The 17,067-nt window shown below is 41.8% G+C and overlaps 1 protein-coding gene across 3 annotated transcripts in view; it reads right to left on the bottom strand.

Moving 5' to 3' along the window:
• The window catches only part of SAP30BP (SAP30 binding protein), a 57,216-nt gene that overhangs the window by 22,936 nt on the left and 17,213 nt on the right, over window positions 1–17,067 (bottom strand). For all 3 annotated transcript variants that reach the window (XM_054047936.1, XM_054047938.1, XM_054047937.1), the window contains one exon: window positions 621–663. In XM_054047936.1, the coding sequence (XP_053903911.1) occupies window positions 621–663 (43 nt within the window). The remainder of the gene's footprint in view (window positions 1–620; window positions 664–17,067) is intronic.

Here is a 17,067-nt window from a genome sequence, read left to right as displayed (position 1 = left end):
GATTCTGCCCCACCATCCTGCTGCTCATGACAAAGATAGAAGAATAGATTTTGAATTTAGGTTGGTAAGTTTCCATGCCAGTTTTGCAATGTTGACTTACACTACAGGCCTAGGGATTCCTGCATTAGCACAATGGCAACAAACTGAACCCATATGTTACAATACATCCAAGCTTTAAATAGAAAAATAAAACTAGCAGTAGTGTTACTGAAAAAGGTCTCATCAACAATTTCCTTAAGTCTCTCCCCTTCCCCAATTATGAGGGTTCTGAAAGAGGCTGCCTGGACAAAATCATTACTGTTTATTTTCCAGATGAGTTTAAAAAAAAAAAAAAAAAAAGACCTTTTTTATTTCCCCTATATTTTAGATGCATATAAAAATATTTGCACACATTTTGGGAATGGCTATCTCCCTTCCGAAGTTCAAGCCAAACAAACATTAGCCCGGTAGATGAAGTCACTGATAATATTCCATTGAGATGAAAAATGAGCACAGAGGATAAGCCAATTAAAAACTGCATGAACAGAAGGGATCCAAGATTATCTTCATTAGTGGAGAGAGAAGCACAAAGAGATGGTTTGTATGTATATTTTTAAATATATAGCATTATGTGAACGTACCAACTAGCTCCTGGGGATCTCTCTTCTCCAGTTCTGAGAACTCCTGGGGGAGGAAAATATAACAATGTTAGCAAGATAGGTCATGCACTAGAGTCATTGGCTACACAAGTGTATATGAAGATTAAAAGGAAGAATGGAATGTAAAATATTAAACATAAGGCAATGCTTGCCCTGAGAATCAGAAATGTAGGACTAGAAGGGATCTCAAGAAGTCATCAAGTCCAACCCCCTGTGCTGAAGCAGGATCAAGTAAACCTAGACGGTCATCCCCAACAGGTGTTTGTCCAACCTGTTCTTACAAACCTCCAATCATAGGGATTCCACAACCTCCATGGGAAGCGTATTCCAGAACTTAACTACCTTTATAATTAGAAATTTTTTCCTAATCTAAATCTCCCTTGCTGCTGACCAAGCCCAATATTCTTGTCTTGCCTTCAGTGGACATGGGGAACAATTGATCAAATATGTTAAGGGCTGTTATAAAGAGGACAGTGAAGACTTATCAGGTCCCCTTCTCAGTCTCTTTTTTTCAAGACTAAAGATGCCCAGTATTTTTAACCGTTCCTCATAGGTCAGATTTTCTTAAGTTTTTATCATTTTTTTTCTTTTTCTCTGGACTCTCTGCAATCTGTGAACGTATTTCTTAAAGCGAACAGGTATTCCAGCTGAGGCCTAACCAATGTCAAAAAGAGCGGGACAATTATATTCAACACTCCTGCTAATACACCTCCAAATGACATTGGCCTTTTTTGCAACTGCATCACATTGTGATCCACTATAACCTACAGATGAGCAGAACTACTTACATCACGAAAGCCATCAAACCCCCTTACAGGATGCTTTCTATTCTTGCAAAGACAATTTTATCTAGGAATTAAAGCTTGCTTTCTACGAGCACTGAGCATTCTCAGCTCCCAGTGACAGTTGGGGTGCTCAACACCTCTGGGGGTGGGAGGGAGGATCAGGTCTTAAGAATTGACCAAACTGGATCAAAAGATCATTGATTCATCAAGACTGGTACTTGACCACTGACAGTGGATAATACTGAGTGCTTCAGAGGAAGGTTCCCACCCCTAAACATACAATACACTTAGACAATTGTGCACAGCTAGAATGTCTTCCTTTTATTAGGGAGCCTTTTTATTCATTCACAACTCAGAATTCAATATTAGAATTCCGTTAAAGGGACATAAATGTAAACAAGATCCCATATAAATTGTTTGGTAGACCTCAATGCTGTCCGAGAGGTCAGCGAGACCGCCATGAAAAAGGGGGAAATAGTCAAATGGAGAAGTGAAATTGCTCGTCTATCAGTCTTTTGACAAGGTACACCTCTACCCTGATGTAACGCGACCCGATATAACAAATTCGGATAGAATGCAGTAAAGCAGTGTTCGGGGGGGAGGGGGGGGGGCGCTGCGCACTCCAGTGGATCGAAGCAAGTTCGATATAATGCGGTTTCACCTATAACGCGGTAAAAATTTTTGGCTCCCGAGGACAGTGTTATATCGGGGTAGAGGTGTACTCCAACAGTGTGATTAGCACTACAGAATAGTAGTAATATCCAAGCACCAGAAGAGACGCAGGCTCAGAAGCAACACCAGTTCATTATCTTCGCTGACAGAGCGCCTCAGATGCATCAGGTAAGAGTTACTCATCACAACAGGAAATATTGCTGATTTGAGAGGATTGCTAAGCAGAAGTAGTGATAAGATCATGGGTCAAACTGTTCATGGTTACACTCACGTGAGGTTATTTTGAACCTACATTTACGTACATACAAGAGCAGAATTTGGCAGTATGGATTTCTACAAGAGAAGGGGGTTATGGAAAAAGGTGGTCGAATGTGATTAAAGATTATCCAGGGCCAACTTTGGAAGCAAGCACCATAACACTTCGAAGGTCCCAGGAAAATGACTAGTTCTTACACAATTCTCCCCAAATGACACAAGGGCTCTGAAGCAGCCGTGGCAACAGTATTCTAACCACCACCCTCTTCCCAAAAAAGCCTTTCACGATTCATTGGGCTCTGTGTCCAAAATTCCTCGGCTTCTCAGAACACTGAATCTATTCATTCAACCTGAAATGAACACAATGCTGCCTCCTTGTTGCTTAGGAACCAAACTTTCACCACTATACTCCATTAAGGAGGGGCTTTTTATGTTGGGTGAGGGGAAGAGAAGGAGAGGTCAGTAAGCTAATTTGGACATTTGCTGTGCCAAATTCAGGCTGGCATTATAAAAATCACTAATTCCCAGGGGGATTCAGTGCCTTCGGGATCAAAAACCCAGCATTCCTTTTGTAGGACTAAATGAAGTGTAGTGATATTTACCGTCTTTCATTAAAAAGCATTGTGGCTGCGACTACATTCGGGTCATAGAACATAAGGCTGAGGCTATTTTAAAAAATGAGGTACATGGAGGAACACATGTGCCTGCTAGCCAGCTGGCTAGGAACCAGTCTTTTCCTTTTATGTGGAACTGAAGTGGACTGGACTATTGTGTCTTTGGTAGTACTGATCTTCCTATACATAGCTAATGTGACCACACTGTAGTCTCTAGATGCCAGTATCCTACCACCTGTTCTCTCGGGCCATTTAAAAGCCTTTTGACAGATAATAATGATATATTCAGGAGAAAATTAAAAATAGATACTTAAATTAGGAGTCTGCAGGAAATGTCCCAGCAAGTAATTTCAAGCATCCACCGAGAGGAGGGACATTGTCTTCAGGTTAAAGCACTGGACTGGGACTCGGGTGATGTGGGGGGTCTGTTCCTGTATTCCTAACAAACAGTGTGAGACTGTGGGTAAATCACTAACTGTGTGTGCCTCAGCAGCCCATCTGTGAAATGGGGATAATCCTTCCCTACCTCATAGGATTGCTGTGAGGGCAAATTCATAAAATGTGAAATACTCACATACCAAGAATGAGCACAACAGACTAGCCTATGAAAAAACAAGTTCATACAGTTACAGATATGGAAGAGAATCATTGGGTCCTTCCCCCTCCAACCAATGCAAGATTTTTCCTAGAGTGGTTTAATCATGTCTCAAGCACTGTGTCTCCTGGGAGACTATTACACAGCCTAACAGATCTCACTATATACATATCTCTCTGTTCACCCGGATATCTAAACACTAAATACACAAATTTAAATCTTAACATCTTTACACTCCACCCATAGCGAGGTAGTTATTTGATAGTTCTTTTCTTCTGAGGGGACACCTATGGGGAAAGAGGACTACTTCAAGTAAGTACCTATTGTCCCTAGCCTTTATCTAGAGTTCTGACCTCTCCTCGTTTTTCCACAAGGAATACCTAGATGACATTAACGAGTGAATGAGAGTGGTACACAGAACCATGCAAGGAGATCCCACTGGAATGAATTATACTGCTATGAACATACTTAAAAGGTGACCAAAGGAAATGGTCAGAAATTCAACAGTTTTTAGAAATGTGGTAGCTTTCCCAAATAACCAGGCTAAGAAAGCATTCAGCAGGCCTCTCACTTATTATCATGGTTTTAAGCTAATGACTGTGCTAAGAAGGGCATTCACCACATATAGGTAAAGTTACTGAATTTTCAAAACACCATTTGCAGGTCACCTTTAAATCATCTGGAGCAATCTTTGCAATAGTAAATCTGAAACCGAGGGCATTGTCTGCACTACAAAATTATGTTGATCTAACTACTTAACATAATAACAGCCACAGTGGGTTAGACTAATGGTTCATCTAGTCCAGTACCCAGTTGTCCGACAGTGACCAATGCTAGGTGCTTCAGAAGGAATGAACAGAACAGGTAATCATCAAGTGATCCATCCCAAATTAAATAGCTTGTGTGTGTTCACACTTAGCTCCTTGTGTCAACAGTGCGTGTTCTCACTAGGAGCACTTGTATCAATTGTATTGTCAGTGTGAGGCATTGTGGGATGGCTCCTGAGTTAACCTAATTACACTGACCATGACACTATGCTGCTCAGGGAGGTGGTGTTACTAAATAGGCATAGCACTGACAGGAGCCAAATTTAGGTGAAGACACTTCCATAGGCAGGTCCATGCAAAGCGGCTTACATCAACCTAACCCTGTAGTTCAGGCCAGGCCTCAGGAAAGAGCAGACAATAGTCTTAACAGTAGTAACTGGATGACTGAATTTCCGCTTGGTAAAATTCTTGTTTTAAAGAAGCAAAAATTGATTTTTAAGAATTGCAACATATAAAATAAATTTGCTCTGAACAGGATTGGTGTGATTCTATGAAATTCCAAAATCACAAATAAAGTATTGATTTCTGAGAGGTAAAGATTTCTTTATCTTGGCTTGCGCTCTACAGTTCCTAGAAGGAAAGAGTCTTCCCCATTTACAGCGGTTTATACAAAATGGATCCCTAACACTTGGTAGAGATATATATTTAACCAAAGGAGCCATCTGCACAAGACAGGCATGACGCCATCATCTCCAGACTACCCAGAACTGCAGTCACACCAGCAAGTCCAGTCTCCACATCCTCAGGGCACAACTAAGACATCAGAAACTCTAAACATGCACAAAGAAGAAAACAAGTTCTAAGGAATCATAACCACACCCTCTGCCCAGAGGATATGAATTTTGCTTACTGATGAATGAAGTATACCTGCTGTTCCCATGATTAATTAAGCTGAATGCATCTAAACAATCTTTCATTAAGTCCCTCATTTCAAACTTTACAAATGGCTTGCTATGAAAATGAAGGACTGGTTCTCTTAGCCCCTACATGGTACTTTACTTGCTCCGAGTGTTGTTCATCTAGTAATCCTCAACATCCTTTGCACCAGGCAAGTATCCCTATGTAGTAGATGTGAAAATAGAATTTTAACATCTTGCCCAAGGTCATACAGTAAGGACTTGTATGCTCATGAAAGTTATTCTGGAATGTCGTAGCTATTCCAGAATAACTCCATGTGGGGGACATTAATTACAGAATAAAAGCATCTTATGCAGACTTATCTTAATCTTCTTCCAAAGTGTATTAAACAAATTCAGAAAAAGCCACTTTCTCTCCCTTCCAGTATAGGAGTCCACACATGGAGTTAATCCAGAATAATTCCATGTGTAGACAAGCCCTAAGGACTTGTCTTCACTACAGGGAAATCGACGCTGCTGCAATTGATGCAGCGGGAGTTGACTTAGTGGGTTTAATAAAGACCTGCTAAATCGAAGGCAGAGTGCTCTCCGGTTGACTCCGGCACATCTGCTCCCTGAGAAGAGTAAGATAAGTTGATGGGGCAGAGTGTTTCCCGTCAACACAGTACAGCGAAGACACCGCAGTAAGTCAACCTAAGCTACGTCGACTCCAGTTAAGTTATTCACGTAGCTGGGAGTATCATAACTTAGGTCGCCATACCCCACTAGTGTAGACAAGACCTTAGATAATGGCAAAGAGATTAGAACTTAGACTGTCTACATCCACCAGCATCTCCTGGGAGCACAGAACTCCTAACTTCTCAAAAGGTCCACATAGCATTAAGGCCTGGTTTATACTTAAAATATAGGTTAACAAAGGTACAAGGCACAGGGGTATGAAAAATCTACACGTCTGAGCACCATAGCTATGCTGAAGTAAGCCCGAGCGTAGAGGCAGCTAGATTGATGGAAGAATGCTTCCCATCAACCTAGTTACTGTCACTCAGGGAGGTGGAATTCCTACAGTGATGGAAAAGCCCCTTCCATTGCTAGAGTCTGCATCGATGCTACGAGGTTACAGCAGTGCAGATATAGCTCCACCGCTATGCCACTATAGCACCTGTAGTGCAGACATGGCCTTAGACATAACTCCCAGTAGTGTTCGTTGGACTTCATATAAACAAAGGCTTCACTCTGAATGCTTCCCATTGACTTTAGCATAGGCTTCAACACATGAAGCAGAAGTGAGGGTGTTTAAGTACAGTTAACTGTTTTTCTTAAATTTAATGTGCTATGGATCTGATCCCAGACCAAGTTAAAAGGTGAGAGAGGGAAAGCTTTGAGGCATAATGTAAAGAGGCACAATATAAAAGTGAAGGGTTGCAATACTTTAGCGTGGTAAGTGGAAAAGAATATCCATTTCTTGACACTGCCTAGCAAGTTTTCCAGAGCATTTAACAAAAGGAACATATTTTGACTGTAAAGTGGAGGAAAATTTTAAACCCCAGAGTAAGGGATCTTATCCGTTTACATAAGGCACCAGAAGCATTCATGGTACTATATACATAAAGCATCGGAAAAGTAGAAGTTAGCTCAGTGATACTCATTCCGTGGCTTGCGAGCCACAAGTGGCTCTTGAATGCGTCTCCTGTGGCTCTTTGTGATGTAACAATGAATTCACACTACTGTGGCTTTTGTGAGTCAAGTTGATTGCTAATTTGGCTCCTGAACCACTGAGATCTGAGTATCACTGAGGCTAGTCAAGCAGCACTGCGCATTGGTTGTGTCCAGAATCAAGCCAGATACTTATGATGCTGTAATTTCATCAAGGAATGTGTATTTCAAGTCAATAAGTCGGACATCTGTGAAAAATTGTGCATATTGACCATGTTCCAATGGGGAGCACTCACTGAAGTCAATAGGGTTTGGATTTCACCCCCAGCGTTTAACCTGGAGTGGACTGAGTGCCAGCACTGCATTGTTTTCACAACCTTGAGCTCTGGAATGCTGTGAGGGAGGCTACCCACATTTACGTTTGTGGTCAAAGTCTTTCTGGACACTGGGCTGGCCACACTACTGAATCAACCCAGGGGTAGCTATTGGCTAAATAAGCCGCAGTTTATCTCCATCGCCAGGGAGGTATCACCTCTTGTTCCTTCATATCCCAAGCCTAATGGAAAAGCTTTTGTCCCATCTGATATTGCAAGCTGATAGGTGAAAACTGCCAGGATAAAAAAAAAAAGTGTAAAATAAAGGGGCTTTTCCCCACCTCATTTTGTGAAGGACAAAGTAAATATATTTACTAAGTAGTAGTAGGCATCTTTCAGTCTCAAGAGACCATGGATATGTGCCCCTGAGATGTAAAGAATTTACTCAGTTTTATGGCAGCCATGGCTATGGCTGAAGAGACCCACTTGGGAGAGAATCTCTGCTTACTAAGGTTTTATACTAAAGGCAGACCTTGGAGAAAACCTTCTGTTTGAAGACAAAGCTTGCACTACTGCAGTGCCACTAGTGCTCAGAACAGTGGGAATACTAGTGTAAAATAGCCCATCTCCCTTCTTCTCCCATTAATGGGAAGGGTCTCCCCTTCTACTCTCCTCTTACCCTTATCAAGGAAGGTGTACCCCACAATTCTCTCCCTCACCTCCCCTGCTGGGAAGGTCAGCTCCTCACTGCCATCTATCCCCTCCTGCTGTTCATCCCTCAATCAACATGATAATGTTCACAGCTACTCCCAGCAGCATCACACTCCATGACATTTGCCAGACTGGTCAGTTTCACTATTGCTGCTTACAGCTTCTGAGCAGTAGTGAAGGCGAGAATAAATCTTACTGACATGCTGCTAATGGTCAGCATCTGGTGCAGGTGGATGGAGGTGCAGAGCAAGGAAATATAAAAGTCAGATTTTAGGGACCTCTGATCACCTATATTTCTAAGATCTCTAGACCGATCTCATGCATAACAAGCCATATGATTTCTGGTCCAGGTGTTCCAGAGCAGTTTAGTGAAACTTACAAGAGTATTATTTTCACCAATGACTGACTTCAGCTACTATTTAAGTTTCAGTATTGCTGTTCTGCTAGCATTCAGGAAAAAAAAGTTTCCCATTTACTACTGTTGAGCAAGTAGGCAAGTGCCTTTTTCAAGCCTCGGGCAATGAGACACTCCCTCTGGCAGCCCAACGGTTGTATTTATTATTAAACTGAACCACCAAGATGGATTCATACCTGTTGACGAAGGACAGGCACTGTTTCTGCTTGTTACATGTAAGAATTGCAACATGAAAGCAATGCATTCTAGTTAAACTCCTCATCCTACTGTGACAAGATATGGACTGTTAGTAAGAGATTCAGTCCAACAAAACTGCAGGGTGTGTCCACACTATGGAAGGTTAAAAAAACACAAGATCACAGCCTACCATCAGGTCCCACTGCAAAACTTAATAGCAATCCCCTCAGTGGGAACAGAGATTAAAACATAGGAAGGAAATGAAAACAATATGAATCTGACACTGAAGAATTTAAGCTTCAAAAGATTTACCGAGAAAAGTCCATTTTATTTGATGGAAAGAATGGACTTATTTACAACAATGCTTGCTAAATCCTTCCTGAAACAAAATCCATAAAGCCAGTACAAAGCACACCCCCACACTGTGGAACACAGCAGCTACTGGGGTTAGGATTGGTACCCTTTGGCAAGAGCTATCAACTTCACAACTGCAGTGGCATAAAATTACTAGGAATGCATTTTAATCATGCAGAAGATGAGGGGGCAGAGAAGAGAGGGAAGATAACTGCCTTGTGGGGAAGGAAAGCATATAATGTCTAGAGGTACTTGGGTGCTTAAAACAAGATCCAAGTTGTGAAATTGGATTGACGGAGAAGTCAGTGTCCAATTCCCCAGCTTGGGTTCTCTCCTTTCCCATGCTTTTTCAACCAAGCCAGACCCACAAACTCTCTCTAGTTTCCCCACCACTGCTGATTAGCATCTATTAAAACAATTCAATGGGTTAGAAGCACCAAGTTTTTGCATAATTAGCCTGATCTTGCGTCTCAATCATATCCTCCTTCCTTTCATTTATTATATCCGTTCATTTCATCTGGTCTAAAATTAGTTCATGCCTATTCCAAAGAGTTTACAGTGTCCTCCTACTAGTTTGTACAGCACCCAGCGCAATGGGACCGTGATCCTCATCAGGGCCTTTGGACATGTTCAGAATAATTTTAAACACACCTTGACAGTGTTATTATCCTTTCCCAGCCTGTGCATCCTGAGGCATGATGCCATCTGATTTATTTAGACATTTCTTTAGTGCTCATCAACTTGGTAGCTGATAACTGAATAAAGTTGTAAAAACAAGTCCACATATGCAGATCACAATGGGTACAGTGCCCTGAAAAGTGAGAGGTAGAGAGTTCCAAAGCCAAGGACCTTGTGTAAATAACTGGATGCCAGTCCTCACTGGTTCAATCCCAGCCAAAACAAGAACATGTTAACTGACAGACTGGCATGGCTGGACATCAGGAGAGACCAGGGCCGGCTCCAGGCACCAGCCTGGCAAGCAAGTGCTTGGGGCGGCCACTCCAGAGAGGGGCGGCACGTCCAGCTATTTGGTGGCAATTCGGCTGACGGTTCCCCACTCCCACTCGGAGTGAAGGACCTCCCGCCGAATTGTCGCCGCAGATTGCAATCGCGATTTTTTTTTTTTGGCTGCTTGGGGCAGCCAAAACCCTGGAGCTGGCCCTGGGAGAGACACACTAAATTAAAAGAACCCACTGATTGTTGCAATTCAGTGTCCAGATTCAAAGCACACTGATGATACTGGAGATCGGGCTGGCAGAGACTGATTTGTTACAGGGACAGCTATTTACACAAAAGTACGTTTGTAAAGAGATGGAAAGTAGTTACAGCAACACTTGTGACCACCCACAGGGTTCAGCAGAACATATTGCCTAGTAGAAGACTACCTTTAATCCAAGTTTTTAGTACAGTGTTTGACCAATACAAAGATACTTGCCTATTGGTGGTACGGTCATTACAGCAGGTTTCACCCCACATGAACGTAGGTACAGCTAGAAGTGAATGGACATTTTTTCCTCTCTACAACAATTCATGCACTGGGTGGAGGGGAGGAGGAGGGGAGTGAAACTGTCTCTTGTTAAAGAATCTGCTAAGGCAACAGTATCATTCTGCTGCAGAAAGGATCTAAAGTTTGGACGCAAATACTTCCATCTCCAATACCAGCCATAACAAAGCAAGAGGGAAGAATACCTATATGTAGACAAGAAAGAGTTTATGATTAATTTCTCAACCCTTCTCATCTCCGGGCAATGCACATGCTCCAGTATATGTAGTTAGCTGGATAACCTAGTCATTCCTACAACAGAGACAGACAAAATATTGAAATCCATCAGATTTGAGGAGTTAAAAGCAAAGAGTGAGCTGCAGAAAGAAATGGCAATTTCACCTTTTACCCACCAAAGTTTGTCAGTTGTAACATATGCTACATTAGAGAATCTGATAAACAGAATAAAGTCCAAGTGTGTGTGGGGAGGGGGGGAATAAAAGTACAAAGTTTTATTTCCTTTCCCAACAAAATAAAAGAAAAGGAGAATCCTGGGAGAAAGCCCAATACAAGCCCATTTCCTATGGCCATATCCTGTTTGCCAGCTCTGTCACATTGCTCCAGGCAAACTGCCCAGCTCCGGAGGAGAAAATGAACTTATCAGAAATATGAGAGGAAGCTGCTGGGGCCATGTTATGAAAGCACTGAAAAGCACAGCGGCGAGCCACCTCTAGGGAAGAACTGACTGTTTTCATGCTGCAATATGAGACTTCTATACAGTCTGCACACTCTGAGGTGTTGTAGACAGTGAGGAAGAAAGAACAAGACAGGAAAGAGAACTCCTCAGACTCTTTCCCTATCTTTAGGAACTTATCAAAAGAAAAGAGCAGACCCACCTGACACTGACTTTTACTTTTTAAGCTATTTTAAGTCTGGGCAAATCCACTGCAAGTTCACTTCAATTCTATGGCAAAAAAACAACAAAAAACCCCCAGCCAAACAAGACTTGCCAAGTCTGAAAGTGATAAAATGTTTTAGATAAACGAACTTCTATAGCAGGAGAGCCTTTAAAATAGTTCCTGCTTGAAATTTGATTCCATTCATCTGACACTTGGTGTTTTAATAGTTTTCAAATATATCTGCTATTTAGAGTAGCAGCTTCTAACCAGGGGTTTCAGCAAAGGGCCCTGAGCCAAGGCTCTTGTATTCTGGTTTAGTAGCAGAGCCTGGATCACTGTGGCATTTGGGGCAAGTCACTGAACCTCTGTGCCTCAGATTCCTCACCTTTAAAACGGGACTAGCATCTTCCTCACAGGGATGAGGAGTTTGGTGTCTGTAAAGCATTAGCAGAGCTTCAGCTACAGGAGTGCAAAGTAGGGGCTCTCGGTATCACAAGCAATGGTCCCAAATATGGTGGCATACACATGTTTAAGAGCAGTAAAAAAACAAACCAAAACAGCTCTCACTGATTGTCCAAACAGACCAATTAAAGACCAATTGGAGCAAACAAGCACTTGACTGGGGTTGCCAGAACTTTGAATCCACCTCTGCTCATTTCCATTAGTCAGTGAAGTTGATTAAATTACCTTAAATGACTGCCGCTTGGAGCAGCTAGTCCTGGAACCCACAAGAGGAGAGGCAATTCTTGATGTAGTCCTAAATGGAGCATAGAATCTGGGGCAAGAGGGGAGTATAGCTTGACCACTTGGTAATAGTCACCATAATATAATTAAATTTAACATCCCTGTGGCGGGGAAAACACCATTGCAGCCCAACACTGTAGCATTTAATTTCAGAAAGGGGGACTACACAAAAATGAGGAATTTAGTGAAACAGAAGTTAAAAGGCACAATGCCAAAAGTGAAATCCCTGCAAGCTGCATAGAAACTTTTTAAAGACACCATAATAGAGGCTCAACTTAAATGGATACCCCAAATTAAAAAAAAAAAAAAAAAAAAAACCACCACCACTTAGTAAGAGAACCAAAAAGGTGCCACCATGGCTAAACAAAGTAAAAGAAGCAGTGAAAGACAAAAAGGCATCTTTTAAAAAGTGGAAGTTAAATCCTCGTGAGGAAAATAGAAAGCATAAACTCTGGCAAATGAAGTGTAAAAATATAATTAGGAAGGCCAAAAAAGGAATGTGAACAACAACTAGCCAAAGACTCAAAACGGAATAGCCAAAAAATGTTAAGTACATCAGAAGCAGGAAGCCTGCTAAACAACCACTGGACAATCGAGATGCTAAAGGAGCACTCAAGGACGATAAGGCCATTGCGGAGAAGCTAAATTAATTCTTTGCATCGGTCTTCATGGCTGAGGATGTGAGGGAGATTCCCATTCTTTTTAGGTGACAAATCTGAGGAACTGTCCCATATCGAGGTGTCATTAAATGAGGTTTTGGAACAAATTGATAAACTGAACAGTAATAAGTCACCAGGACCAGATGCTATTCACCCAAGAGTTCTGAAGGAACTCAAATGTGAAATTGCAGAATAACTAACTGTAGTTTGTAACCTATCATTTAAATCAGCTTCTGTACCAAATGACTGGAGGATAGCTAATGTGACACCAATTTTTAAAAAGGGCTCCTGAGGTGATCCCGACAATTACAGGCCGGTAAGCCTGACTTCAGTACCGGACAAACTGGTTGAAACTATATTAAAGAACAAAAATTGTCAGACAAATAGACAAACATAATTTGTTGGGGGAAAAGTCAACATGTTTTTTGTAAAGGGAAGTCAAGCCTCACCAATCTACTACGATTCTTTGAGGGGAGCAGAATGTGGACAAGGGGGATCCAGTGGATACAGTGTACTTAGATTTTCAGAAAGCCTTTGACAAGGTCCCTCACCAAAGGCTCTTAAGCAAAGTAAGCTGTCATGGGATAAGAGGGAAGGTCCTCTCATCGATTGGTAGCTGGTTAAAGGATAAGAAATAAAACGTAGGAATAAATGCTCAGTTTTCAGAATGGAGAGAGCTAAATAGCGGTGTCCCCCAGGGGTCTGTACTGGGACCAGTCCTATTCAACATATTCATAAATGATCTGGAAAAAAGGGTAAACAGTGAGGTGGCAAAATTTGCAGAGGATACAAAACTACTCAATATAAGTCCCAGGCAGACTGCGAAGAGCTAACTACAAAAGGATCTCACAAAACTGGGAGACTGGGCAACAAAATGGCAGATGAAATTCAATGTTGATCAATGCAAAGTACACCTCTACCCAGATATAACGCTGTCCTCGGGAGCCAAAAAAAACAAAAACAAAAAAACCCAACAAACTTACTGCGTTATAGGTGAAACTGCGTTATATCGAACTTGCTTTGATCCGCCAGAGCGCGCAGACGCGCGCCCTCTCCCCCCCCCCGGAGCGCTGCTTTACCACATTATATCCGAACTCGTGTTATATCGGGTCACGTTATATCAGGGTAGAGGTGTAATGCACTTTGGAAAACATAATTCCAACTATACATATAAAATGATGGGGTCCAAATTAGCTGTTACCACTCAAGAACGATCTTGGAGTCATTGTGGATAGTTCTCTGAAAACATCCAGCAGCAGTCAAAAAAGTGAACAGAATGTTGGGAATCATTAAGCACGGGATAGATAGTAAGACAGAACATATATTTCCTCTATACAAGTCCATGGTATGCCCACATCTTGAATACTGCATGCAGATGTGGTTGTCCCATCTCAAAAAAGATATATTGGAATTGGAAAAGGTTCAGAAAAGGGCAACAAAAATAGTTAGGGGTATGAAACGGCTGCCATATGAGGAGAGATTAATAAGACTGGGACTTTTCAGCTTCGAAAAGAGACTACTAAAGGGGGATACGGTAGAGGTCTATAAAATCATGACTGGTGTGGAGAAAGTAAATAAGGAATTGTTATTTACTCCTCATAACAAGAACTAGGGGTCACCAAATGAAATTAATAAGCAGCAGGTTTAAAACAAACAAAAGGAAGTATTTCTTCACACAATGCACAGTCAACCTATGGATCTCCTCCCTAGAGGATGTTGTGAAGGCCAAGACTATAACAGGGTTCAAAAAAGAACTAGATAAGTTCATGGAGGATAGGTCCATCAATGGCTATTTGCCAGGATGGGCAGGGATGGTGTCCCTAGCCTCTGTTTGTCAGAAGCTGGGAATGGTTCACTTGATGATTACCTGTTCTGTTTATTCCCTCTGGGGCACCTGTCGGAAGAAAGGATACTGGGCTAGATGGCCCTTTGGTCTGACCCAGTATGGCCGTTCTTATCTATTAGTTCTGATTCAGTGATTTCCATTTTGAATGAAAGCAACAAGTTTAGTCATAAAAGTAGCCAAATATAGCCTCTGGTAATTCCCATTAAAAGTGGACAAGCTCAATAGAGCTGTTTATTGCTGTGGGAAGCCCATGAACCCAGCAACTTCTCTCATCCCATTTCTGCCTCCTATTTGATTCCACAGAGAAGTAAGAATGGCAACTTTGTGAGATCATAAATATCAGTATCACATGGCAATGATTGAAATGTCAAATCATTTTGAGAATTTTCTTTAATGATTATTTCACAGCAGGATTAAATTGAAGGTGAAGCTGAGTTGTGAGAAAACTTAGATCTCAGGAACAGCAGCAACAGAAAAATGCAAAAGTGCTGGCAAAGGGAATTTCTTCTTGTGCAATAATTCTTTGCCAAGTACATCCAATTGAAATTCCTTAATCTCTTTCTCTAGACTTTGAAGAAGTGCCATAGCAGAAATTCAGAGAGCTGGTAAGAGCAACAACCAAAGAGGACTATACTGCTGCAGACAGATATTTAATGCTAGAGAAGGACCCATGGCAAGTGATGGAGGAAAGATATTGTTCATTAATTTGAAAAATGAGAAGAAGTTGCAAGATTAGTTAATAAAAATCCATGAAAAAGCACATTATCCTAGCAGTTGTGGGGTTAATTATTTATGCCAGCAGAAAAAGGGTGCAATAAAGATTTTCATTCTCTAGGAAGCACATCAGAAACTCATATCCACCAAGCATTGTTTAGAGAAGGATTCCCTGTGCCAAATTAGTTTCCAGCACGCACAATGCACTGCTATAAGGAAGTTTAAAATGGTATGAAAGACTGCTGTCTTGGTAATCTCAATTTGTCTCCCAGTGGCAGGTGTCCATAGCACAAAACTGAGCCATCAGCACATGCGGCACTATTTGCACCTCTGCTGTCACTCTCAGAAAGGCCCAGGACTGAATACGCTCTGGAGACCGAGGGCAAAGTCTACACTATAAAATTAAATCGACCCAAGTTACTGCGGTGGCTGTATGTTGATGTAATTGAATTGGTTTTACACGTCCACGCTATGCCCCTTGTGTCGGCGGTGCTCGTTCTCACCAGGAGCACTTGCACCAATTTACCTGACAGCATTTGGAATTGTGGGACGGTTTCTGAAAGGCAGCAACAGTCAATGTCAGCAAAACAGTGTCTACACTGACACTGCGTTGACCTACCTACATCGACTTAAGTGCCATGCCTCTCGCGAAGGTGGAGTTATTAAGTTGGTGTAGTAGGCGAGTTACATCGGTGGGAGCTACATTTTAGTAGCTTACAGAGTTAGGTTGACCTAAGCTACCTTAGGTCAACCTAACTGTAGTGTAGACCATGCCTGAGGGATCACCTCTAGGCATGAAAGGGTTGGTTAAGATATGAGATAAGTGGAAGATTTGCACTGATGCTGTATGCTATCATGGCTCTGTAAGTAAAAGGAGAGAGTTCCAGGGCTCTCAATCTGGCACCATTCAAGAACATTTAATAGAAAAGTTACGATGCCAGGAATGTAAAATAAAACAGCAGGTTTCTCTGCAGGTAGTCAGAGGGTCAAAAAAATAAGTCATGCTTTAATACAAAACGTGCATATTCTTCCAGTCTAGCTCTAGCTGGTGAAAAGAATGCAAGGAAAGTGGCACCACAAGTTACTCAGTGTTCTGGAAGTTTTTATAAAACAGATTTAAAAAAAAAAATCTTTCATGGCTCTCGCTGAAGAGACGAGCCACACCTATGTCAATAATCTTTGGTATTCAGCACTTCAGGGAGTGAAGAGTCTGTTGCGGCTTGTATGCCTGGCAGGGGAGGAATGAGACATGTCCAAATACGTGCCTACTCATCTTCCAAAACAGTTCATAAGAATTGGTTTACTGAATTCAGGGCTGCAGCTTTGAACCCGAAGTTTTAAGCCAACAATGCTACAATCTCTCTGCAGTTGTCAAGCCAAATGGGCTAGAGGCAAAGGGGGGGAAAACGCGCGAGAGAAAATTAGAATAAAACTCAGTGCCAGGTTCATTCTTTCATGTCAAATTGTGTTTAGCATTTGCCAATATACTCGGGCAGATAAAGCTACTTGTAACCATGCCCACCTGCCTAGAAAAAGTGGCTAAGGGTATGTCTACACTACGAAATTAGTTTGAATTTATAGAAGCCGGTTTTATTGAAATCGGTTGTATACAGCCGATTGTGTGTGTCCTCACATAAAATGCTCTAGGTGCTCTAGTCGCCGGACCGCATCCACAGTACGAGGCTAGCGTCGACTTCCGGAGATACACCAACTGCTTTAATTTCTGATACAAAGAGCATTTATTTTAAATAGTGGGTGAGGACTGTACAAGAAACTGACTTATCTGTACTCTTCTGAAAAACCTTCCAGGCATAACAACATCAGTGAAGCGCCTCAATACTTTTGGTTTCTTAAT

Source organism: Malaclemys terrapin, chromosome 13, assembly GCF_027887155.1.
Source record: "Malaclemys terrapin pileata isolate rMalTer1 chromosome 13, rMalTer1.hap1, whole genome shotgun sequence".
Classification (NCBI taxonomy): Eukaryota; Metazoa; Chordata; order Testudines; family Emydidae; genus Malaclemys; species Malaclemys terrapin.
This window is presented reverse-complemented; position numbering and strand designations above follow the sequence as displayed.